This window comes from Watersipora subatra, chromosome 2 (genome assembly GCF_963576615.1).
Source record: "Watersipora subatra chromosome 2, tzWatSuba1.1, whole genome shotgun sequence".
NCBI lineage: Eukaryota > Metazoa > Bryozoa > Gymnolaemata > Cheilostomatida > Watersiporidae > Watersipora > Watersipora subatra.
This window is the reverse complement of record NC_088709.1, coordinates 2985370-3010743: the sequence shown is the minus strand read 5'-3', so window position 1 is coordinate 3010743 and position 25374 is coordinate 2985370. Positions and strand designations below refer to the sequence as shown.

The 25374-nt window shown below is 38.0% G+C and overlaps 1 protein-coding gene across 1 annotated transcript in view; it reads left to right on the top strand.

The window, feature by feature from the left end:
• The window catches only part of LOC137386755 (plasma membrane calcium-transporting ATPase 2-like), a 96330-nt gene that overhangs the window by 37043 nt on the left and 33913 nt on the right, over positions 1-25374 (top strand). Inside the window, exons 5-9 of the mRNA XM_068072887.1 lie at positions 12248-12373; positions 21219-21377; positions 22579-22608; positions 23990-24100; positions 24440-24648. Coding sequence (XP_067928988.1) covers positions 12248-12373; positions 21219-21377; positions 22579-22608; positions 23990-24100; positions 24440-24648 — 635 coding nt within the window. The remainder of the gene's footprint in view (positions 1-12247; positions 12374-21218; positions 21378-22578; positions 22609-23989; positions 24101-24439; positions 24649-25374) is intronic.

The window sequence follows — 25374 nt, the reverse complement described above, 5'->3', positions numbered from 1 at the left end:
AAATTCCACATAACGCAAAGTGTCAATTTGGTACAAGTTCCCAAATTCATTTGGAATAACAAGCCCCAAGATAGCCTTAAAAGTCTCGTTTACTGACTTTACTCTTTTAAGGCACTTGGGAGAGAAAATAACATATAGGGTATCTATTGTGTATGTATTTTTTTAATTTATTTCAAGCATGTGCGATTCTTTATTTTTTTTTAAGTATAGCCATTAATGTGGAGAAAAAAATTAAAAAAGATTTTAATTGAGATTGAAGGTGCGCACCTAACTTAATGTATAACTATGGTAATCATGGAATCTAAACTAAGTGTAAATAAAGAGAAAAAAGGAGAAAAGTTGTCAATAAGTTAAGGGGAGTTAATTTTGTATTATATTTTTTTACAGCATATACCATGCTGTCTGAAAAACAAAGTGAAAAATATTGATTTAAGTTGACATTGAAAGTGTGTGCTCCCTTAACTTAATGTAAACTTACCGTAATCATGAACCCTGAATTGAGGAGAAAAAGGATTAAAAGAGAAAAGTTGTTGATACAAACCAATAATACCACAGTTACTGTACAGTCAGTAAATAAAAAAGTCAAGTGTAGTTTTTTTTATTTGAAAGGAACAAATGAGTGAGTTTGGGATTATTCATTATTCTAGGGGTGTCTACTGTAGTGTCATGTACAAGATACAGCATTATTCTAGGGGTGTCTACTGTAGTGTCATGTACAAGATACAGCATTATTCTAGGGGTGTCTACTGTAGTGTCATGTACAAGATACAGCATTATTCTAGGGGTGTCTACTATAGTGTCATGTACAAGATACAGTATTATTCATTATTCTAGGGGTGTCTGCTGTAGTGTCATGTACAAGATACAGCATTATTCTAGAGGTGTCTACTATAGTGTCATGTACAAGATACAGCATTATTCATTATTCTAGGGGTGTCTACTGTAGTGTCATGTACAAGATACAGCATTATTCTAGGGGTGTCTACTATAGTGTCATGTACAAGATACAGCATAAAAGATCACATAATGTGAATTATTACCAGTCACAGTTTTCTATCTTCATTTTAAATATGAAGGAAGCCATTTTTGTTAAAATTTGGTAAGAAGTTGATAAAAAACCTTTGTTTATGTATAATTGTGCGTCAATTGTTCTCTATGAATATAAACCAGCTTTTAATATTCTTTACAGATATTTAAGGAGGGCGGAAGCAATAATATGTCGGTAATTTCAGCTCTTTTCTCTATAGGAACAACTAGCTCTCAGTTTTATCATATGTGGAAGGCGAGGATATAAGCCGATTGTGTGATTGTGCCAAAGTATTAATTAGAGGAGCTTGACATTATATTAGCTATTATATTGGAAATGCCTTTCGATATGAATTCTAAGAGTGGCTTGATTCTATTAGACAGCTTGATGCTAGGTCAATTATGCCTTAGTTGGCAATGCGTACAGTTCATTACGCTAGCCCTAGAGCCCTCAAAGCTCATTTGAACGGTATTATGTATTGTTTGCATATGTGTATATATGTATATGTACATACACTTTGCTCATTGGCTTCCAGTATTTCTTAAATTGTGAATGTTGGTAGAAGGCTAGAAGCATGAGGTTTTAGTTTATACGCTAATTGTATTCTGTATTCTGTAATTGTATTCTGTATTCTGTAATTGTATTCTGTATTCTGTAATTGTATTCTGTATTCTGTATTCTGTTTGTATATTTTACTAGTAACAATTCTATTTGATTAATTCATAATTTATGAATTGGTATTCATGTCCAGGCTAGTATTCGTGTCCGGGCTAGTATTCGTGTCCGGGCTAGTATTCGTGTCCAGGCTAGTATTCATGTCCGGGCTAGTATTCGTGTCCGGGCTAGTATTCGTGTCCGGGCTAGTATTCATATCCAGGCTAGTATTCATGTCCAGGCTAGTATTCGTGTCCAGGCTAGTATTCATGTCCAGGCTAGTATTCATGTCCAGGCTAGTATTCGTGTCCAGGCTAGTATTCATATCCAGGCTAGTATTCATGTCCAGGCTAGTATTCGTGTCCAGGCTAGTATTCATGTCCAGGCTAGTATTCATGTCCAGGCTAGTATTCATGTCCAGGCTAGTATTCGTGTCCAGGCTAGTATTCATATCCAGGCTAGTATTCGTGTCCGGGCTAGTATTCATGTCCAGGCTAGTATTCATGTCCAGGCTAGTATTCATATCCAGGCTAGTATTCGTGTCCGGGCTAGTATTCGTGTCCGGGCTAGTATTCGTGTCCAGGCTAGTATTCGTGTCCAGGCTAGTATTCGTGTCCAGGCTAGTATTCGTGTCCAGGCTAGTATTCGTGTCCAGGCTAGTATTCGTGTCCAGGCTAGTATTCGTGTCCAGGCTAGTATTCGTGTCCAGGCTAGCCACCTTCGATAATTTTCTTGGCCTGGCTACATATTTTTATAACGATATACATCTCTTATGCAGCCAACGCGGTGGCAGCTCCGTTAGCTACGTTTCAGTATTGGGTCGTGTTTTGTTACGAAGTTGTTGGTCTACTTCGGTAAAAAGAGCCTTGATGCATTTGTGATTGATTGAAAAGTTGATTATAATACAGTAGAAGCTCCTATAATGTATACCTCTTATAACGTAAATTCTAAATAGCGTAAAAAGTTTATGCCAAGTTTTTGATTTGTGCAACATTGTTTCACGTCGGAGCAACTTTTTAAATTTGATTTGAGTGGTAACATATCTCCCTGCAGCTGTGAGAAAAACCGATGTAGGTATAGCCTTATGTCTATTATTCATACAACTTCATGACATTTTAGTTCATCGTGATAGATCGTCAGACGTGTCGACAAAACCGAGAATAAGTAGCTGCACAATTGTTAATAAATACTTGAAGGTCATAAAATAAATACAGCAACAATACTCAAATACAGCGGCAGTCTACCAATCTGATTGTCACGAGTCGGAGTATCGCCGAAAGTTCTCTTTTTTCATAATCTTGATCCCTGGGTACAGATAAACGACAGACAGGTAGACATGTTCTTTTAATATTAAAAATTGATTTCTGTTCTCCTTTATTCTAGACAACTAAAAATATTTGTTATAGTTTTACTTTGCCGAATAAACTTTGCTGTTTAAAAATACTGTTGTAAATGGATGTCGAAGATGTGCGTTCCCTATCAACTTATTGTATAATTAATAAAATTAACATTGTAAAGTCATAGTCTATAAAACCGGTGAGATTTATCAGAAAAATGAGAAAATTGTCGATGCAAACTATTAATATTGCAGTTACGACGCAGCCAACAAAATTAAAAAGTTATGTCTAGGTTTTCCTTTTTTGTATAACCAAAAGGGTGCTTTTGGAAAGACCTTCGAACAGATTAGGCAATTTACATGTGTTTTACTGTTCGTATAATGTAAAATCTCTACGACTAAATGTCCATGGAACGGATTATTTACATTGTAGAAGCGTCTACTGTAATCTCAACTCTCACTTTACTCATTTCCAAGGTTTATTTACGATTCACTTATGAATGATAATGATGACAACTTGGCATCATACAACCAACTATTTATGTATTAACAAGGACACAATAGGTTACCGCCTTACGACCTATGCGACATACGTCCACCCGACTTTACGACCATGTCCCACGTCCGTGGGAAGGTCAGGCAGCTCAGTGCGAGGCGTAGCATAAACCAAAACTGGCTTTTTACATGCAATAGAAGAGGAGTTATGAGCTTCAATCCATCGTGAGCTGATTCAGAGTACCGCGATGATGCTATCAAATAATATGCTACAAAACTACAAATTTATAAGTTGTATAATAATAATCTATCAAATGCCACAAACATATATTCAAGAACAAGTGACATGAACAAACCATACTTATAATACATGCATAAACAAAAATTAACATTCTTGAAACAAAAACATTTGCATCGTTTGTTCAGCCAGGTACGTTCTGTTTGTTGCTTTTGTTTGGAACCATTTTATTTTCTGGCTTTTCAATACCTTCCACAGTATCTGTTGCCATCAACTCTTCTTCTACACTGCTGAGCTAGTCGATACCTTCCACAGTATCTGTTGCCATCAACTCTTCTTCTACACTGCTGAACTAGTCGATACCTTCCACAGTATCTGTTGCCATCAACTCTTCTTCTACACTGCTGAACTAGTCGATACCTTCCACAGTATCTGTTGCCATCAACTCTTCTTCTACACTGCTGAGCTAGTCGATACCTTCCACAGTATCTGTTGCCATCAACTCTTCTTCTACACTGCTGAACTAGTCGATACCTTCCACAGTATCTGTTGCCATCAACTCTTCTTCTACACTGCTGAGCTAGTCGATACCTTCCACAGTATCTGTTGCCATCAACTCTTCTTCTACACTGCTGAACTAGTCGATACCTTCCACAGTATCTGTTGCCATCAACTCTTCTTCTACACTGCTGAACTAGTCGATACCTTCCACAGTATCTGTTGCCATCAACTCTTCTTCTACACTGCTGAGCTAGTCGATACCTTCCACAGTATCTGTTGCCATCAACTCTTCTTCTACACTGCTGAACTAGTCGATACCTTCCACAGTATCTGTTGCCATCAACTCTTCTTCTACACTGCTGAGCTAGTCGATACCTTCCACAGTATCTGTTGCCATCAACTCTTCTTCTACACTGCTGAACTAGTCGATACCTTCCACAGTATCTGTTGCCATCAACTCTTCTTCTACACTGCTGAACTAGTCGATACCTTCCACAGTATCTGTTGCCATCAACTCTTCTTCTACACTGCTGAGCTAGTCGATACCTTCCACAGTATCTGTTGCCATCAACTCTTCTTCTACACTGCTGAACTAGTCGATACCTTCCACAGTATCTGTTGCCATCAACTCTTCTTCTACACTGCTGAGCTAGTCGATACCTTCCACAGTATCTGTTGCCATCAACTCTTCTTCTACACTGCTGAACTAGTCGATACCTTCCACAGTATCTGTTGCCATCAACTCTTCTTCTACACTGCTGAACTAGTCGATACCTTCCACAGTATCTGTTGCCATCAACTCTTCTTCTACACTGCTGAACTAGTCGATACCTTCCACAGTATCTGTTGCCATCAACTCTTCTTCTACACTGCTGAGCTAGTCGATACCTTCCACAGTATCTGTTGCCATCAACTCTTCTTCTACACTGCTGAACTAGTCGATACCTTCCACAGTATCTGTTGCCATCAACTCTTCTTCTACACTGCTGAACTAGTCGATACCTTCCACAGTATCTGTTGCCATCAACTCTTCTTCTACACTGCTGAGCTAGTCGATACCTTCCACAGTATCTGTTGCCATCAACTCTTCTTCTACACTGCTGAACTAGTCGATACCTTCCACAGTATCTGTTGCCATCAACTCTTCTTCTACACTGCTGAGCTAGTCGATGCCTTCCACAGTATCTGTTGCCATCAACTCTTCTTCTACACTGCTGAACTAGTCGATACCTTCCACAGTATCTGTTGCCATCAACTCTTCTTCTACACTGCTGAACTAGTCGATACCTTCCACAGTATCTGTTGCCATCAACTCTTCTACTGCTGAACTAGTCAATACCTTCCACAGTATCTGTTGCCATCAACTCTTCTTCTACACTGCTGAACTAGTCGATACCTTCCACAGTATCTGTTGCCATCAACTCTTCTTCTACACTGCTGAGCTAGTCGATACCTTCCACAGTATCTGTTGCCATCAACTCTTCTTCTACACTGCTGAACTAGTCGATACCTTCCACAGTATCTGTTGCCATCAACTCTTCTTCTACACTGCTGAGCTAGTCGATACCTTCCACAGTATCTGTTGCCATCAACTCTTCTTCTACACTGCTGAACTAGTCGATACCTTCCACAGTATCTGTTGCCATCAACTCTTCTTCTACACTGCTGAACTAGTCGATACCTTCCACAGTATCTGTTGCCATCAACTCTTCTTCTACACTGCTGAACTAGTCGATACCTTCCACAGTATCTGTTGCCATCAACTCTTCTTCTACACTGCTGAACTAGTCGATACCTTCCACAGTATCTGTTGCCATCAACTCTTCTTCTACACTGCTGAACTAGTCGATACCTTCCACAGTATCTGTTGCCATCAACTCTTCTTCTACACTGCTGAACTAGTCGATACCTTCCACAGTATCTGTTGCCATCAACTCTTCTACTGCTGAACTAGTCAATACCTTCCACAGTATCTGTTGCCATCAACTCTTCTTCTACACTGCTGAACTAGTCGATGCCTTCCACAGTATCTGTTGCCATCAACTCTTCTTCTACTGCTGAGCTAGTCGATACCTTCCACAGTATCTGTTGCCATCAACTCTTCTTCTACACTGCTGAACTAGTCGATGCCTTCCACAGTATCTGTTGCCATCAACTCTTCTTCTACACTGCTGAACTAGTCGATACCTTCCACAGTATCTGTTGCCATCAACTCTTCTTCTACACTGCTGAACTAGTCGATACCTTCCACAGTATCTGTTGCCATCAACTCTTCTTCTACACTGCTGAACTAGTCGATACCTTCCACAGTATCTGTTGCCATCAACTCTTCTTCTACACTGCTGAACTAGTCGATACCTTCCACAGTATCTGTTGCCATCAACTCTTCTTCTACACTGCTGAACTAGTCGATACCTTCCACAGTATCTGTTGCCATCAGCTCTTCTTCTACACTGCTGAACTAGTCGATACCTTCCACAGTATCTGTTGCCATCAACTCTTCTTCTACACTGCTGAACTAGTCGATACCTTCCACAGTATCTGTTGCCATCAACTCTTCTTCTACACTGCTGAGCTAGTCGATACCTTCCACAGTATCTGTTGCCATCAACTCTTCTTCTACACTGCTGAACTAGTCGATACCTTCCACAGTATCTGTTGCCATCAGCTCTTCTTCTACACTGCTGAACTAGTCGATACCTTCCACAGTATCTGTTGCCATCAACTCTTCTTCTACACTGCTGAACTAGTCGATACCTTCCACAGTATCTGTTGCCATCAACTCTTCTTCTACACTGCTGAGCTAGTCGATACCTTCCACAGTATCTGTTGCCATCAACTCTTCTTCTACACTGCTGAACTAGTCGATACCTTCCACAGTATCTGTTGCCATCAACTCTTCTTCTACACTGCTGAACTAGTCGATACCTTCCACAGTATCTGTTGCCATCAACTCTTCTTCTACACTGCTGAACTAGTCGATACCTTCCACAGTATCTGTTGCCATCAACTCTTCTTCTACACTGCTGAGCTAGTCGATACCTTCCACAGTATCTGTTGCCATCAACTCTTCTTCTACACTGCTGAACTAGTCGATACCTTCCACAGTATCTGTTGCCATCAACTCTTCTTCTACACTGCTGAGCTAGTCGATACCTTCCACAGTATCTGTTGCCATCAACTCTTCTTCTACACTGCTGAACTAGTCGATACCTTCCACAGTATCTGTTGCCATCAACTCTTCTTCTACACTGCTGAACTAGTCGATACCTTCCACAGTATCTGTTGCCATCAACTCTTCTTCTACACTGCTGAACTAGTCGATACCTTCCACAGTATCTGTTGCCATCAACTCTTCTTCTACACTGCTGAACTAGTCGATACCTTCCACAGTATCTGTTGCCATCAACTCTTCTTCTACACTGCTGAACTAGTCGATACCTTCCACAGTATCTGTTGCCATCAACTCTTCTTCTACACTGCTGAACTAGTCGATACCTTCCACAGTATCTGTTGCCATCAACTCTTCTACTGCTGAACTAGTCAATACCTTCCACAGTATCTGTTGCCATCAACTCTTCTTCTACACTGCTGAACTAGTCGATGCCTTCCACAGTATCTGTTGCCATCAACTCTTCTTCTACTGCTGAGCTAGTCGATACCTTCCACAGTATCTGTTGCCATCAACTCTTCTTCTACACTGCTGAACTAGTCGATGCCTTCCACAGTATCTGTTGCCATCAACTCTTCTTCTACACTGCTGAACTAGTCGATACCTTCCACAGTATCTGTTGCCATCAACTCTTCTTCTACACTGCTGAACTAGTCGATACCTTCCACAGTATCTGTTGCCATCAACTCTTCTTCTACACTGCTGAACTAGTCGATACCTTCCACAGTATCTGTTGCCATCAACTCTTCTTCTACACTGCTGAACTAGTCGATACCTTCCACAGTATCTGTTGCCATCAACTCTTCTTCTACACTGCTGAACTAGTCGATACCTTCCACAGTATCTGTTGCCATCAGCTCTTCTTCTACACTGCTGAACTAGTCGATACCTTCCACAGTATCTGTTGCCATCAACTCTTCTTCTACACTGCTGAACTAGTCGATACCTTCCACAGTATCTGTTGCCATCAACTCTTCTTCTACACTGCTGAGCTAGTCGATACCTTCCACAGTATCTGTTGCCATCAACTCTTCTTCTACACTGCTGAACTAGTCGATACCTTCCACAGTATCTGTTGCCATCAGCTCTTCTTCTACACTGCTGAACTAGTCGATACCTTCCACAGTATCTGTTGCCATCAACTCTTCTTCTACACTGCTGAACTAGTCGATACCTTCCACAGTATCTGTTGCCATCAACTCTTCTTCTACACTGCTGAGCTAGTCGATACCTTCCACAGTATCTGTTGCCATCAACTCTTCTTCTACACTGCTGAACTAGTCGATACCTTCCACAGTATCTGTTGCCATCAACTCTTCTTCTACACTGCTGAACTAGTCGATACCTTCCACAGTATCTGTTGCCATCAACTCTTCTTCTACACTGCTGAACTAGTCGATATTAGCGCTCTAAAAATTTTTTTAGCAATGCAAAACTTTTACGTGTTACTGTTTGGAAAACTTTTCGCAAAAATAATGATAAACTTTTAGCTGCATGCTCGCTTAGCACAAGTTTTATAGTCTGAAAATAGGTGACCACATAAATAACCACCACATAGGTGACCGCATGACTGACCACATAGGTGAACACATAATTGACCACAGCTGACCACATATTTGACCACATTGGTAACCATAAAATTGACCACCTAGGTGACCATGTAACTGACCACTTACTTGATCACATAACTGACCACATAATTGACCACATAATTGGCCACATAATTGACCACATAGGTGACCATCTAACTGCTCACATAGGTGACCATGTAACTGGCCACATAAATGACCACATAAATGACCACATAAATGACCACATAACCAGCCACGTAATTGACCACATACATGGCGGTGACCACATAGATTACAACATAACAGACCACCTAACTGACCACATACATGCAGGCTCAACTCTAAGCACACTAGTCATCAGTACTGGATACACAGTACTGGATTCACATTACTGGATACACAGTACTGGGTACACTGTACTGGATACACAGTACTGGATACACAGTTCTGGATACACAGTTCTGGATACACAGTACTGGATACACATTACTGGATACACAGTACTGGGTACACTGTACTGGATACACAGTACTGGATACACAGTTCTGGGTACACTGTACTGGATACACAGTACTGAATACACAGTACTGATACACAGTACTGGATACACAGTACTGGATACACAGTACTGGGTACACTGTACTGGATACACAGTACTGGATACACAGAACTGGATACACCGACCTGGATACACTGTACTGGATACACAGTACTGGATACACAGTACTGGATACACAGTACTGGATACACAGTACTGGATACACTGTACTGGATACACTGTACTGGATACACTGTACTGGATACACAGTACTGGATACACAGAACTGGATACACAATGCAGTCAGATTGCACAATGCTGAATGCAATGCTGAACGCAATGCTGAACGCAATGCTGAACACTCTCATACGCCAATTCTTTCAAGAAACATGATATTTATTGCGATGCTGTTCCAGAACTTATCCTATTAGTATCCAATATTTACAACCAATCCTTTTATTGCGATATTTTGTCATAGCCCCAAGTGTGCCCGCTACTCTGGCCTCACGTAAAAATATTAGTTTGTACTCGCAAACATAATTACAGCACATAATTACAGCGGGTCTAGTAATCAATTGAAGGCTAATTGCCCAAGGCTGTTATAAGTAGTGGCAAATAATCACGGAGGCATGGCGAATATACCCTATATTCAACTCACTTACACCTATATATATATAAAGCATTACTAAGGAAAGACCAGCACCGATGTGTAGCCACAACTGTACCGGCATGGTGCCCCTTGCCCGGTATCAACATGTATAGCTACGATTCATTCGCTTAAATTACAAAAACTGCAAGTTACACAGGCTCACAAAAACCTGCAGTCTGGTTCCTTAACTGTAGTTTTAAAAAGATAGCACATGGCTTTCTTTTCTTCTAATTCCCTTTAAAAGTGGAGATTGTCTCCCTTAGCTATTTTGACTTTTGGATACTCTCCGCTAGTAAGAAAGGTAACCATGAGAACCTTGATGACTTCGAACGGCAATGACTTATTTACGATTGGATTCATGCTAAAACCAATAATGGATTTGCATCCCTTTGTCAACCCTTTGGGCAGTAAGCTGTCCCAATGCTGACGACTGCATTTTAAATGCAAGTACACGATGGCTCATGTAAGCTTATATAACAGTGAACTGAGGCAGGGATGTGTTCATGTAAGCTTATATAACAGTGAACTGAGGCAGGGATGTGTTCATGTAAGCTTATATAACAGTGAACTGAGGCAGGGATGTGTTCATGTAAGCTTATATAACAGTGAACTGAGGCAGGGATGTGTTCATGTAAGCTTATATAACAGTGAACTGAGGCAGGGATGTGTTCATGTAAGCTTATATAACAGTGAACTGAGGCAGGGATGTGTTCATGTAAGCTTATATAACAGTGAACTGAGGCAGGGATGTGCTCATGTAAGCTTATATAACAGTGAACTGAGGCAGGGATGTGCTCATGTAAGCTTATATAACAGTGAACTGAGGCAGGGATGTGTTCATGTAAGCTTATATAACAGTGAACTGAGGCAGGGATGTGTTCATGTAAGCTTATATAACAGTGAACTGAGGCAGGGATGGTTCATGTAAGCTTATATAACAGTGAACTGAGGCAGGGATGTGTTTGTAAATTTATTGCAGCTAAACTGGGAGAATTGCGTGTGCTCTTTTGGTAGTATTTACACTTAAGACCACACTTACAACATGTATTTACACTTGAATTCATGTAAGCGTGATAAAATTGAAAACAAACATGAATCTAATATTACACTTTGCTGACTTTATAGGAATTACAATAGTGATATACTAATGCTCATGTTAATATACAGTGGCACATGATAGACTGGGCTCCTTATTTATACTTCTGGAAAGAACTTAGTCAAATGACCACCCACCCTTAATCATACAGGTTACAAGACCTGTTTTAGCGGCAGATATGCTATTTTAAACAAATTTCTTCAACAACCGCGAACAAGAAGAGGTGACACAGTTTTATTGCGTAGTTTGAACGCTGAATATTTGAGTTACTCGAGTGTATAGTTGGCTACATACGTGTTACTATAATGACAATATTTTGTGTTTATCCTTGACCTGTGTTACTGCTTGTGCACAAGGTTGACAAACGATTACCATATTCTTCACAAAGAAATTACTCTGGATTAAAGTAAAGTTGTCTGCTCCTTAACCATCATGCCAGTGTGTAGATTTTGCTCCTGTCAAATTGTCTTTTCGGAGTGTTGCAAACATGAATGCAGTCTTAATGTATTATAACCACTCGACTTGATGCAGTGAAATATGTAGCGACAACTTGAAAACCGTTCTACCCAAACTCGAACAAGGTCGTTTTGTTGATTGCCATATTAACGTGGAACATTAAGCTATAAGACATTCAGAATTCATCTGCAATGAAAGAAGGATACATTCAACCAGCAAACACTAGTTTGTTCGAATTAGTGAAATCAACTTGATCACAATGGGACAAGAATATCATTGCTAGATGTTTCTGTACCTGGCTGATTATTTGTTTTGTGTCTTCAACATGATAGACTTTATTTAGGATCATAGCGCTGCTGACTTATCAAATCACCCGTCTTTTAGCCGTTCTAAGTGATAGCAAACTAGAACCCCATTGACACAATGAGTTGTCTTCTTTTCAGACTTATATTTATGCTTGTCGCATTTCAAAAAGATTGTTCTCTAAGACTAAAGTGAGCGATGTAAACTACAGGTGATCTTCTACCCGCTGACGGCATTCTTATACAGAGCAATGATGTTATGGTTGATGAGTCATCGCTGACCGGCGAGTCAGATCTGGTGAAGAAGAGGGTAGAAAGGGATCCCATGCTTTTGTCAGGTACGGCAGACTAGAGAAAACGGTTAACAGGGCTTTTTGGGCATTACGTTGGCTAAAACAATTGGACTACTTACAAAGTTCAATAGACACAGAGCGGTTGAATATTGCATATATATACATGTATATACTAGCTGTACCACCCGGCGTTGTCTGGGTAATAAAACAGTCTTTGGACAGAAAATTAATTTGTATTTAACATATAACAACATTTACCATTCTAACTTTCAAACTACATATCATGAGAGAAGTGTTTTCTGTAGTTGAAATAAATTAGGAGAGAAAATAAAAACAACTGTAAAAGTTTTCAAACTTTGTCAAACAACTGTAACTTTCAAACTTTATATCATGAGGGAATGGTTTTGTGCAGAACAGGTTATTTTCTTTGGAGGTATTAGACAATGTGTAACTTCTGAGAATACATGTATTTGACAGATTAATAAAAAAAATATGATAGAATATGGTAGTATTTTGTGGTTGAAATTTTATTAGAACAATGTCTGCCAAAAATGGTTGAATGAAAAATTAATGTTAATAATAAAGGTTGGAAACTATAATAATATTTAACAGTGATAGGACAATGAATAATGGTTAAACTTCAAACAGATATTAAACTCAAATAATTTAAAAAAAATGCAAGTTGTAATAAAAACGATAACATAACAAACTTTAAAAACTTGTATTATAAACTTTAAAAGTTATACAAAGTTTATAAATGTAATAAGAGAATGTAAACCTACCTATATATATATTTCTCAAAGTATGTAAATGTATGTAAATATAAGAGAGTGAGAAATAACTGATACTAACGATAAATCTTACAGACAATCTTACATTAATCATACAAATGATTGTTGTAAAATGTGAAAAGAATTACGAATTACTAATTGGCTAGGTTTAGAAGGAAAGCTAGATGTGTAAGCTAATACACAAAGCGAGCACTGATAGAAAAATTTTTGAAACACGCATTTAACGAACGAAACATTCGGCTGTTGAGGAAAGGAAATCGCGCTTGTTACTATACTATATCGCTATTAAAAAAACGATAATTAACAAAATGAATAACATTTAGCAAAATAAAAACAACTCTGAAGGTTTTCAAAATTTTTCAAACAATTGTAACTTGCAAACTTCATATCATGAGGGAAAGGTTTTGAAACCACTGTAAATTTAAAAGTTCATAACTTTTAGCGACGTATAGCTTTTAATAACGTACAGTTCAACCTATTCTAGCGGAACTGTTCTAGCGTTGCTCACCGAGTTTTTCGAGATCAATTTTTTTTTCGAGTTTTTCGAGAGAATCAATTTTTCTCATTAAAATAAAATTATGTGCATTTTAATCCATTTCAAGATGAGAAAAACTTGGGTAAATTCGGAGATATACTTCGGTAAAGTATGTTTTCAACATTTTATACCATAAGATGTACTGTATACTGCATACCACCATATAAATTGAAACGGGTATATATAGATAGTGTTTAATTTTAATAAAATGTTTTATATTTATGATGATGGAAAAAGAAAGCAAAAGTAAACATTTCGTACGTTTGGCTTTTAAAACATCCAAATCATTAAAGGTTAAACTACAATACTAATAAATATGCAACAGATAGTTACATCGTAGGAAAAAGAAAATATAAACAGCTATGGCCTGTTTACTTTACATCTTTAAAGGAAACTCATCCTCCAAAACAATTTAGGGTAACTCAACTGGAAGGGTTAACTCCCTAGCAAATTTCTTCGGTAAAGGAGGCGTCGTCCCACATGGTTTCTCCCTTTTCGTAAAGAATTTACGAAGCGTAAGATGCTTATACATTTCCAAGCGTTTCCGGAGCTTTGCTAATTGCAATGCGCATGCTCTAGTGTAGTCGGAGAACCGAATTTAGGTATGTTCAAGCTCTGAGGCAAACAAATCTCAAAATCTTTGGTGGAAAACCTAAGGCTAAAATAATTAGCACGCCCAGGCTGTATATTATAGGAAATCCTATCTGATTACTATGGTGTTATAGCTCAGTGGTAGAGCATCTGGATGAAACCCCGTTCGATGAAAAAGCTGTTGTGAGTTCAAATCCTTCAGATTATGCAATGCCAACATTTTAAGTTCTATAGATGGAAAACTGACATATATACGACACACGACATACTTTGAGAAATATATATATATATAAATATATATACATGTATATATATTATTTATATTTATATTTTATATATATTTCTCAAAGTATGTCCGTATGTCTGTCTGCATTCCGGCTATAGCTATTGTTAGAATAACTGTAGCTGGACAACAATGCTGATGCATTGTTACAGGAATGCTGATGCAACTAGCTTACTGAAATTACTAGCTTAGAATTAGCTTAGTTTACAAGCTTATTTTTAACACTCGGGCAACGCCGGGAGGCACAGCTAGTATATATATGTATATATATATATATATATATATATATAAGATCTATAGCCGGAAAACCGACATACTTTGAGATATATATATCTTAAAGTATGTCGGTTTTCCAGCTATAGATCTTAAAATCTTTGAATAAATATTCTGTACCAAAGTAGATTCGATCTCGGAGCCTGCCGTTTGCCAGTCTGACACCTTGCCCACTAGACTACAGAAATAAAATTGCTACCTTGCCAATATAAGTAATTATTATATATGAGAGCAAATACCTAACTGCTTTGCGTAAGACGCGGGTCATAGCCTAACATCACGAGAAGCTGTTCGCTCACATTATTAAACTGGTTAATAGCGAACAACTCTCACTTCTTCTCATTTAGTAGAGCAGGAGGGCATCAAAAAGCTGTCAAAAAAGTGATTTATTCCTTTTGAAGGTGGGCTATGTGATAAAAGTGGTATCTAGATCGGAATTTCAAGCTGATTTCAAATATCTGGTTTCTACACCTCTCAGATTGTTCATTTTTGAGCAATATAATTAATTATTATTTTAATTAAATAAATGTCTGTAATGTTTCATGTGCTTCTACCAACAATGTGATAATGAAAATGGCATATAAATACTAAATAATTAGCAATAGCCTAAATCGGAATCATTTCTGATAACACTAAAATATTTTTTCTTCAAATATTAGAATAATATTAGAATTGTATTATATAATATTATGTATTCCCAATTTGGTTGATATTGTGGCAGCTTTACTGTTTGTCCTTGATATTCCGCAACTCCTATATCATTACAGATCTGCAAAACAAAATGAAAAGTATTTTTAAAGACTCAGATCTTGTATATATAATATTTTAGTATACATATATTCCTCATTAATGCTTATTATGTTGAACCGTGTACTTTATTATGCAGTGAAATCGCAATTAGTCAGTCTTTTATACGGTATGACATACATGTATATGCATTCTAATCAAACATGAAGCACACCTTTGGTTACAATACTACTCAAATACTAACCTTCTAATTCACAGTCATCTGAGTCTTTTGCATCACTACTTTCATCTCCATCGTCTTTATTTCTATTGCTACAGCAGCTGCATCTGCACATGTCGGTACACTTGAGATCTGTATTGTTGCACTGACAGCGACGAGACTGGCACCCAGTTTTGCATCGACAAAACATGTCCATGAGCACATCAGGAGGTGCTGGTTGTTGTGTCATCCATCTAGCTTTAAGCTCTCCACCATCCATAAACCATCCATGTTGCTAGGGGGATAAGGCATTCATGATGATTTGCTTAGCTCTTCTCCATATCGCGGCCTGATAGGCAGCCCTAGATATATGGAGATTTAACTCATCTCGTGTAGGTGGTAGGTTTGATTGTGATGTGCGAGACGGTGAGCAGAAGACCTTATACCGTGATTCATTGATGGAATTTGTCTATTCACCATATAATCTGCATATGAATGTTTCAATAGATTCTCTTATTGCACCATCAACTTCAAAATATGTTTCCAATGATTTCAGTGTGTTACAGAAATCAGGATTGTTCTTTAGCAGCTTGAAGAAAGTTATCTTCCCTTTGAAATAGAATGCGCTTACACTGTCGCATCCACTTAGAGCATGGAGCCCGAGCGGTGCTTTGCACCGTTCGGGTGTGAGGACGGTAGACAGACAGCCTATGTTTACATATCTCAACTGCTCCTTACCACAGCAGTAAATGAGTTTCTGTGATGGCAGCTCATCCACTAGAGATAGACAGCTTAGGAAAACATCTGTGTCCTGGCACTTGTCTAGAACTTTTGAGCTGGGTTTGTCTTCCATTATCTTTGCGATATGTGATAAATTGCGCATGTCTGCCTCCTCGTGGTCTGGTGTCAAACTATCTATTTGGCTTAAAGCGATTGATCCATCAGGGTCATAGCTGATCATGTGGCATTCTTGAGAAAAAGCTGTTACAAGATCTAGTTTCTGCTTCACAGTTGACTTGCTCCATGTATCCTTTAAAAGTTTCACTTGGGCAGTCTTGTTTGAGCCATCTGTTAAAAATTCAGACCATTTTGGCACTGATTAGTTCGGACTGAACACAGCAACCTTCTGCCTTCCTTTAACACTTCTACAATTTCTCCCCCCTCTTTTAATGCTGATATCAGGGTATGTGTAACAAACAAAATCCACATGACGTGTGATACACGCTTGCAATACTAACTATCCATTGCAAAAGCTGACTTGCAACCATGCCAAAAGTTGGAGAAGCTTTCAGGGTCTGAATTTCGACCATAGCATCAACCACAACAGCGTCAAAGACTGTTAGCTGATTCTGATTAACATAGATTGATGGTTGATCATCAACATCTTTCTCAACAGCAGCCATCAGAGCCGACTTAGCAGTCTTCAATATAGCGCCATCAGAGTTAGCCAGAGTCCAGCTGATGTTGCCAAGAGAGAACGATAACACTTTTCTCAAATCCAAGTTACACTGTTGGCTGATCACTACATATTCTCAAACGGTCTGTGCGAACACTCTAGGACTTTTTCTTTTGATTTCTTTTTAGCTGATGGTAATGTGGTAAAGGTTTTGAGCTTATTTGACTTGATGGATTCATTGAAATCAATCTCTTGGGTGCTTAACCTCTTCTGAACAAATTCTGAAAGCTGTTTCTCTCCCATCACATTTGCCATTTCAAGATCCTGCTACACTGCTAAATCAATGGAGGCTTTTGTGCCACTGGTAATATGTACTAGCTTGGTGATTTGAAACGCAAACGAATTCAGTCTTGCTGTTATGAGTCTTTCATGACTTCCCTCATTTCCTCATCAGCCTTCCATGCCTTTTCACGCATCTCATAACTTGCTGCATCCGAATCACCAAGCACTAGCATCTTCTTCATGTCTGTATGTACAGCTGTTCGTTCCGGGTGAGATAAGTCCAACGTTGAGAGGCGGATGATTCCTGGTAAACCCTATGATTCCACCGTGGGACTTTGAGTTTCTTTTAACTGTTTGCTCAATAGATTGATCACAAGCAATAGAGCTGAATGGACAGTAATGTCGTGATTGATAAGTAAAATACCCCTTCTTCATAAGAGCCTCGCTATGCTATGTGATACTTTCAGATGTCATCTCTGCATAGTACAGCGTGCCATATCTAGCGTAGTTTGTGTGGTCATATGCAAAAAACCAAGGATCATACATGTAATTTGTCTATACATATATGTCCAAATTGTAAGCTATAACACGTCATGTAAACTGCAAAGAGTTAGTTTTGCTGCTCACAAAATGTGCAGACAAAAATTTAAATGTTTTCTTTTTCTCCCACCAAAGTACCATCATCATGAAGTAATCATCATAAATTTCTAAAGTAACAAATATCTATAGTCTCTCCTCTTCTGCTTTATTACATTTTTTCTGTCTCTTTTCATGTCTTTTCTCAGCTCTTTCCATAACGAGTTTGTTACGATACTTATTGAAAGTAACGAGTTTGTTACGATACTTTTTATAACAGGCATAATTACATAACAAGTCTGAACTCTCATCAAAGTTCTCAATGCTTAGCTCTTATGAGCAATTTTACATTGAATGCTCTCTTCTTCCAATATCAACCATCTGTTTGAATACTGTTTGGCCGTCTCATATTGAAGTTTAGGGTTTCATTCACAGACTGATCAAGACAGTGAAACAAGCAGTCTTGCTGCACCCTTGGCATAAGTTAAGAAATGCTGAGAGTTGACTCACCTAATCTTAAATAAAAGCATTTATTAATTTTTGAGATTATAAAATAGTTTTCTTTGTCTGATATGTAAGGTTTTCCAAGCCAACTTGGAGTTGCCCTCTCCCATTTCAAAAAAGCTCTCTAGCTGAGAAATGTGCAAACACATAGGTGTAGAAACATTATAATTGAGTTCAGCATAAGTTTCTGACTATGAAACACCTTTGTTTGAGTAGCCCACCTTCCGAAGGAAAAAGCTGAAAGATAAGTTTATGCTCCTGCTCTACTAATTGTTTATAAGACAAAACACTTTTCTCATGATATGTAGTTTGAAAGTTAGAATGGCAAATGCTGTTTTATGTTAAATTCAAACCAATTTTCTGTCCAAAGACTCTGCTATTACACGGGCAACGCCGGGTGGCACAGCTAGTATATATATATATATATGATTAAAGTGTCTAGCTGAAGTTAACACCGACACGGACGATATGTACTTTAACATCTTTGCTAGGTGTGTAATCTAGTACCGTAACACTGACGAGTGAGAGTGAGTGATGGTATTCTCAGTAGTTCCATATTACTGCCTCCCAATATTTGTAGTAAGTACTACTGGGTACTACTGGAAAGGACAAATGTTGACGTGTCACCTTGTTCTGCACATCCATAAGTTTCAAGGTCCTGTGGCAGTTGTTTTTTATCAAGTATCTAACCATGATAGTTTATGTATACTTGTTCTAGACTTCACTTCTACAGACATTGCGAGTTCCGATATGAAAGCGTATGTCATCATGTTTTTTTATTGTCAGTATTGACTGTCTTGTGCAGGTGTCATTCATACGGTTCCTGTCCGAACTAAAGCTTGTTGCTAATAACCAATGTGGTTAATTACAGAAAAGTTATTAGTAAGCAAAAAGTGTGAGAGTTTGGACTCAGCCAATATAGACTTGAACATGTTAGGAAAGTTTGGACTCAGCCAATATAGACTTGAACATGTTAGGAAAGTTTGGACTCAGCCAATATAGACTTGAACATGTTAGGAAAGTTTGGACTCAGCCAATATAGACTTGAACATGTTAGGAAAGTTTGGACTCACTCAATATAGACTTGAACATGTTAGGCGTTCAAAGAGGTTATCGCACCGGTATAGGTACAATTCAGCTTTGGAAAAATATCACTGCATTTGTAGTGGAAGCATGAGTTGATAACTGTAAACAGTCAAACATATTTGGTTAGTATTTACATGTTAGTATATACATGTTAGTATATATATGTTAGTATATACGTGTTAGTATATGTATCTTAGTATATGTATGTTAGTATATACATGTTAGTTTATGCATGTTAGTATATACATGTTAGTATATACATGTTAGTATATATACGTTAGTATATATGTGTTGGTATATACATGTTAGTATATGTACGTTAGTATATACGTGTTAGTATATACATGTTAGTATATGTATGTTAGTATATACATGTTAGTTTATACATGTTAGTATATACATTTTAGTATATACATGTTAGTATATACATGTTAATATATACATGTTAGTATATACATGTTCGTATATACATGTTAGTATATACATGTTAGTATATATACTTTAGTATATACGTGTTAGTATATACATGTTAGTATATGTATGTTAGTATATACATGTTAGTATACACATGTTAGTATATACATGTTAGTATATACATGTTAGTATATACATGTTAGTATATACCATTCAAGAGGTTGCTCACTCTTTTTGTGGATTCCTCAGGAGGAAGCAAGGCCATTAGTAGTATGGGGAAATATGTAATTGCTGTCTTTGGTTGAAGAGATCTAGAGAGGGTAATTACTCACATCACATCTTTATAAATAGAGTCGTCTTCTTCTAGCAGTCAAGGTCATTGCGATGATTAGCTGTAGAATTTGATTGGGCATTGGTTGTACATACATTGTGACCTCCGCGCTTCTGCAGACGCATCACTTGTACGTCTGTGTATCCGGTGAGCTTGACATGAGCCAGCAAATAGACTATAGCTGAGTTTGCAAAGGAGACTTTAGAGGTACTCCTTGGTAGGAGATGAGGTTGGGCTACGGTTAGAGTCTACTTGTTGTCATGTATGTGCATATGCGTGATATTCTATTGCGTATAATTTATAAGTGAAACATAGAAAATAACAAAAAATACAAACATCAAGCAAAAGGGACTCTTCGATAGTTTGAGAATAGCAGCAGAACAGCCCTGCTGGCCGTTTGCAGAAGAACAGACACGGTTATGGCATCATACAGATGAGTGAGCACCACTGTCGCCACCCGCCTACAAACGCTCCCCCAGCTTCACTTTTATAACATTTGAAACCAAGTCAAGCAAGACATAAAGTATTTGTTGAATAATTTAGCTGCAGTGCACAAGTCTTTGACCTTTATTAGCTTTAAAGTATTGTATTTTAACAACATTGCTTGTCTTTAATCTGGTACAGTAGCTGTGATCGATTAATATCTTTTGAAAATCAACATCTTCAAAAACATTAATAAAACACAGCACAAACCTAGCTCGGAGCAATGTACTCATAGCAATCATTTCCGTAGACCTGCTCTATGTGAGAGCAGCAAATATTTCTATCCGCTTCAATAAAACCATAATATTACAGTATTGACACATTGCTAGCATTGAATGACCGGAGATGTGATAAGCTGTGTTGGTGTTAGTGAGCATAAACAGTGACATGCTTCGGCAGGTACCCACGTGATGGAAGGCAGCGGCAAAATGGTGGTAACAGCTGTCGGAGTCAACTCGCAGGCTGGCATTATCTTCGCCCTCCTTGGTGCAACTGCCGAGCAGCAGAAGGCAAATAGCAAGTCGACAAAGCCTGTGACCGATACGAATGCAGCAGCCGGTATGCTTACTTCTCCAAGCACTTACGTGTTATCTCTGTAATGTTTTAAACTTGCATGTTCTATGGAATGGTCGCTCAAGTATTGCCTTATATGAGCTGGTGCACTACTAAACTGGTCAACTAAAATCTTGATATGCTATATATTAATTCACTGGTGATTATTCAATCAGTGTCAGTAGAGGAAACTATCTGACAGTATTTGTGGTCTTGCAACTACTTCAATAATTCACCAAGTTCACTAAATGTTTGCCACATTCTCTTTCAGCAAATTAATGTAACCTCTGAGAAATAGGCTGCAAATTCTTCACAAGGACTTATCCATTTCTTTTAAAAATTAGGAGTTGTCTCCTTTTTAATTTCAATTATCGATAGTAAAAGGGGCTAACAACTCTTTAACACATGCATTGAATTTTCCTATTAGTCGAGTATGGCACTGCCTGTACATGTAATCATTTTTCTGCTGTAATTCTGTGAATTTCCGGCCTCTAACGTATCTGTTTGACTGCCTTCTGAGTACATATTCACTACAGGCTGGGTAATTGTTATTTAAACCGCATTTATATTTGAAAGACCTTATGTAGCCACTGTACGAAACAGAGAGCTAGTGATATAACAGAGTATGTGTGAAGGACAAACTTAATCACTGAAACTCTTACTTAGCAGAAGTCCTTCTTGCTGGAAATAACCATAATTAGTTTCTTTTGATTGTTTTAGAATGGTTGCAAGCAGCTGAAACAACATTGCTTTATCATTGATACAATTTGAACTGAAGCTCTTTGTATTTAACAACGTAATAGAGTTGTACACACCATTAGCCCGTTCTCTAATATTTGTTATAACTTATGACTATCGTAATAGATGTATTGTGATTATACCGTAATTATATCATAATTAATGTATTGTGATTATACTAAAATAATATCATAATTAATCTTTTGTGATTATACCATAATAATATAATAATGGATGTTATTTGAATGATTCATAATAAACAAATGGTCTGTAGAATGAACATGTGCAACTGCGGTAACTGTAGGATAGTCAAGCTGGTTGTACCCATTCTAGGTCGCTATAAGTGTTACTATCTACTCCGATTGGAGTCTCTACAGTTGACCAATGGCTCGCTCTACTCAAATCATTCATAATTGAATATGTACTATTCAAACACTGTTACCAATCCTTGCTTTTGTTTTATTGGTAGATGACAAGAATTCACCAGAAGCCCAGCCATGTGAGTAGAAGCACAAAAGGATTGTGACAAATGCCAAATACTAGCTAACAACTATCTAATAGTGAAAACCTGTAGTTTATGTATTCTCTGTGGGTGGGTGGCATTTCATAGCTCTCCAACGGAGTGGTGGTGCTCCACTCACTACCCTCTCCTAAGGCCGTGAGTGGAGCAGTACTGGTCTGCATATGTCAATTTTGTAACTGCTCAATTTGTATGTTCTATAAATTAACCTGTGTCTTCTATGGATTAACTGTGTATTCTATAAATTGAGTTGCTTGTTCTTTGGATTACTTTAAAACCTCTATTTCAACGCCACCCTTATTTGAACACTACCTCTAATAGAAGGTTACTAGAGAAGAAGGGTTGAAAAAAGCGGCGTCAACCTTCAATTGCTCGCCACCTCTATTTGCCCGCTACTCTGACATTCTTCGATCTTTATGAACCCATAATAGAAAGTGATCAGTAAAAAAGCGTACACAATATCGTACTAATTATGACTTGGTTACATCAATCAGAAGTAATTTTTCATTGGTTGCCATGATTTTAGTGATGATGTACCTGAGAAGATCGATCGCCCTAATAATCAGAACTACACTCTATTCCAAGTCACTAGGGTCGAAATCCATCATTTTCAGATTTTCCTGTAATGGGGTTTACAATCTTACCTAAAAATTTCGAAGCCTTTTGATGAACGATGAGAATACTCTTCAGGAACACCGTATAACTTAATAGCAGCCATTGTTATGGGTATTCTAACTTTAAAACATTAAAAACGTCTTTAGAACTTAAAAATGATATGTCCGTTTTCTAACTCCAAAGTTTTAGTCTTTTCTTTAAAACCGAAAGTAACACTATTGAAATAGTTAATAACCGTATCTCACTAATATTTTATAATTAAAGTAGGTCCTGGCTTAACTCCGTCTGATACTTTGATGTATATCAAAACGGTTTAGGGGAAAGGCTGAGTCCGACAGCATTAATCCACCTGAAGGAGAGTGCAAAATATAGGCTACATTAGCATCGCTTTGCCCATAAAGTCGTTAAATTTATCTTCCCAAAATTCTGAGGGGCTAGTTGAAAAGTACAGTGCCATCCTGTATTTGAATGACATCTCTAATAAAATACCACTTTAAAGGAGGGTTGAAAAATAGAATGCCATGGCATTCAAATAGAGGTTTTACGCTAACTTGCATACACTACGGATTAATCAGTGCATTCTATGGATTAACTTGAATATTTTATGGATTACTCTGATTATTCACTGGCTAGGACTCTAGGTCATACCTGATTTTAGTAAACTAATTCTGAAACTGTTGTCTCGGTAATAAGTCACAAGTTATTTGCTTTAGTGGAGATGTTGATTGGCTGTCACATGTTGCAGTAAAAGAGGATGAGGAAATTGGTGAGAATAGTGGTGAAGGGTTGAACCTCAAAACTCAATCAGTTCTACAAACTAAACTCACAAAGCTGGCTATACAGATAGGCTATGCAGGTAAAACCATTTATCATAGGCCATGCAGGTTACACTGAACTTGTGCGCCATCCAGGCAAAATTATCTATTTGCCAAGGACTACGCAGAAATCTAGTGTATAAACGTCTTTGCTTGATTCCATAGGCTCCGGGTTTAATAATTAGTTCTAATTAAATTCTAACCTTTTTACAACGGATAAGGTTTTTGTGTTTTGTATCTTATGCGTATGTCTCTATCTTATGCGTATGTCTGTATATTATGCGTATGTCTGTATATTATGCGTATGTCTGTATCTTATGCCTATGTTTGTATCTTATGCGTATGTCTGTATCTTATGCGTATATTTGTGCGCTCTGTAGGTACATTTATCGCCATCCTTACCGTACTGGTGCTGACAATCCGATGGGCGGTGGAAGAGTTCTCAGGCCCTGATGCCGTTAAGTGGGACACTGGGGTACATTTGAAGGATCTTGTTGACTTTTGTATAATTGGTGTTACGGTGCTCGTGGTTGCTGTTCCTGAAGGTCTACCATTGGCTGTCACTTTGTCCTTGGCCTATTCCGTGAGGGTAGGTAGACTCTATCAAATACCAACAGCTGTGTTTAGTTTGTGCAATGCAAGATCATAAATCAGCTCACAACACCTATAATCGCTCTTTAATAATTGCCGCAGTTAATTACGCTTAGAAACTGAGCAAATGCATTATAGAGAGATTCAAAGAAAGGCGTGAAACAAATACAGTGTAACCTCGGTTTTCGAACGACTCGCAATTTGAACAAATCGGAGTCCGAACAAAAAATTCAAGCAATTCTTGCTTCGTAGTTCGAACAAAAATCGGAGTTCGAACGCCGGATGCTGAGCGGTGTTGACCGTGACCAACTGTTGTCGCCAAGAAAGGATGCCCCGACGTCCGAGATTAAACAAATGTGTAGCAAATGGGCCGAGTTACAGAATTTCGGCGAACTCCACCACCCCGATAAAGCTGCAGCCACAAGAGTCATCAATGACTTTAACGGCACTATCACATGATCCAATTCCGAAAAGTGCTAAAAAGAAGGCAGAAGCAAGTGTCATTGGATAGATATTTTAAGAGAAAAGAACATCCTGTATCCTAAAAAATCCTATTCATAATTCTTTTCTTTATCCTTTTTTTATTTTTACACGTTCATGTTAGCGTAATCTTTTGTATGGAAGATTACGATAATTACATTGCGTTTTACGGGTTACATTTATGTTTATGTTATTTGTGTCGTTGCCATTTTGCTTAACATTTTCTGAAATATACATTGTTTTT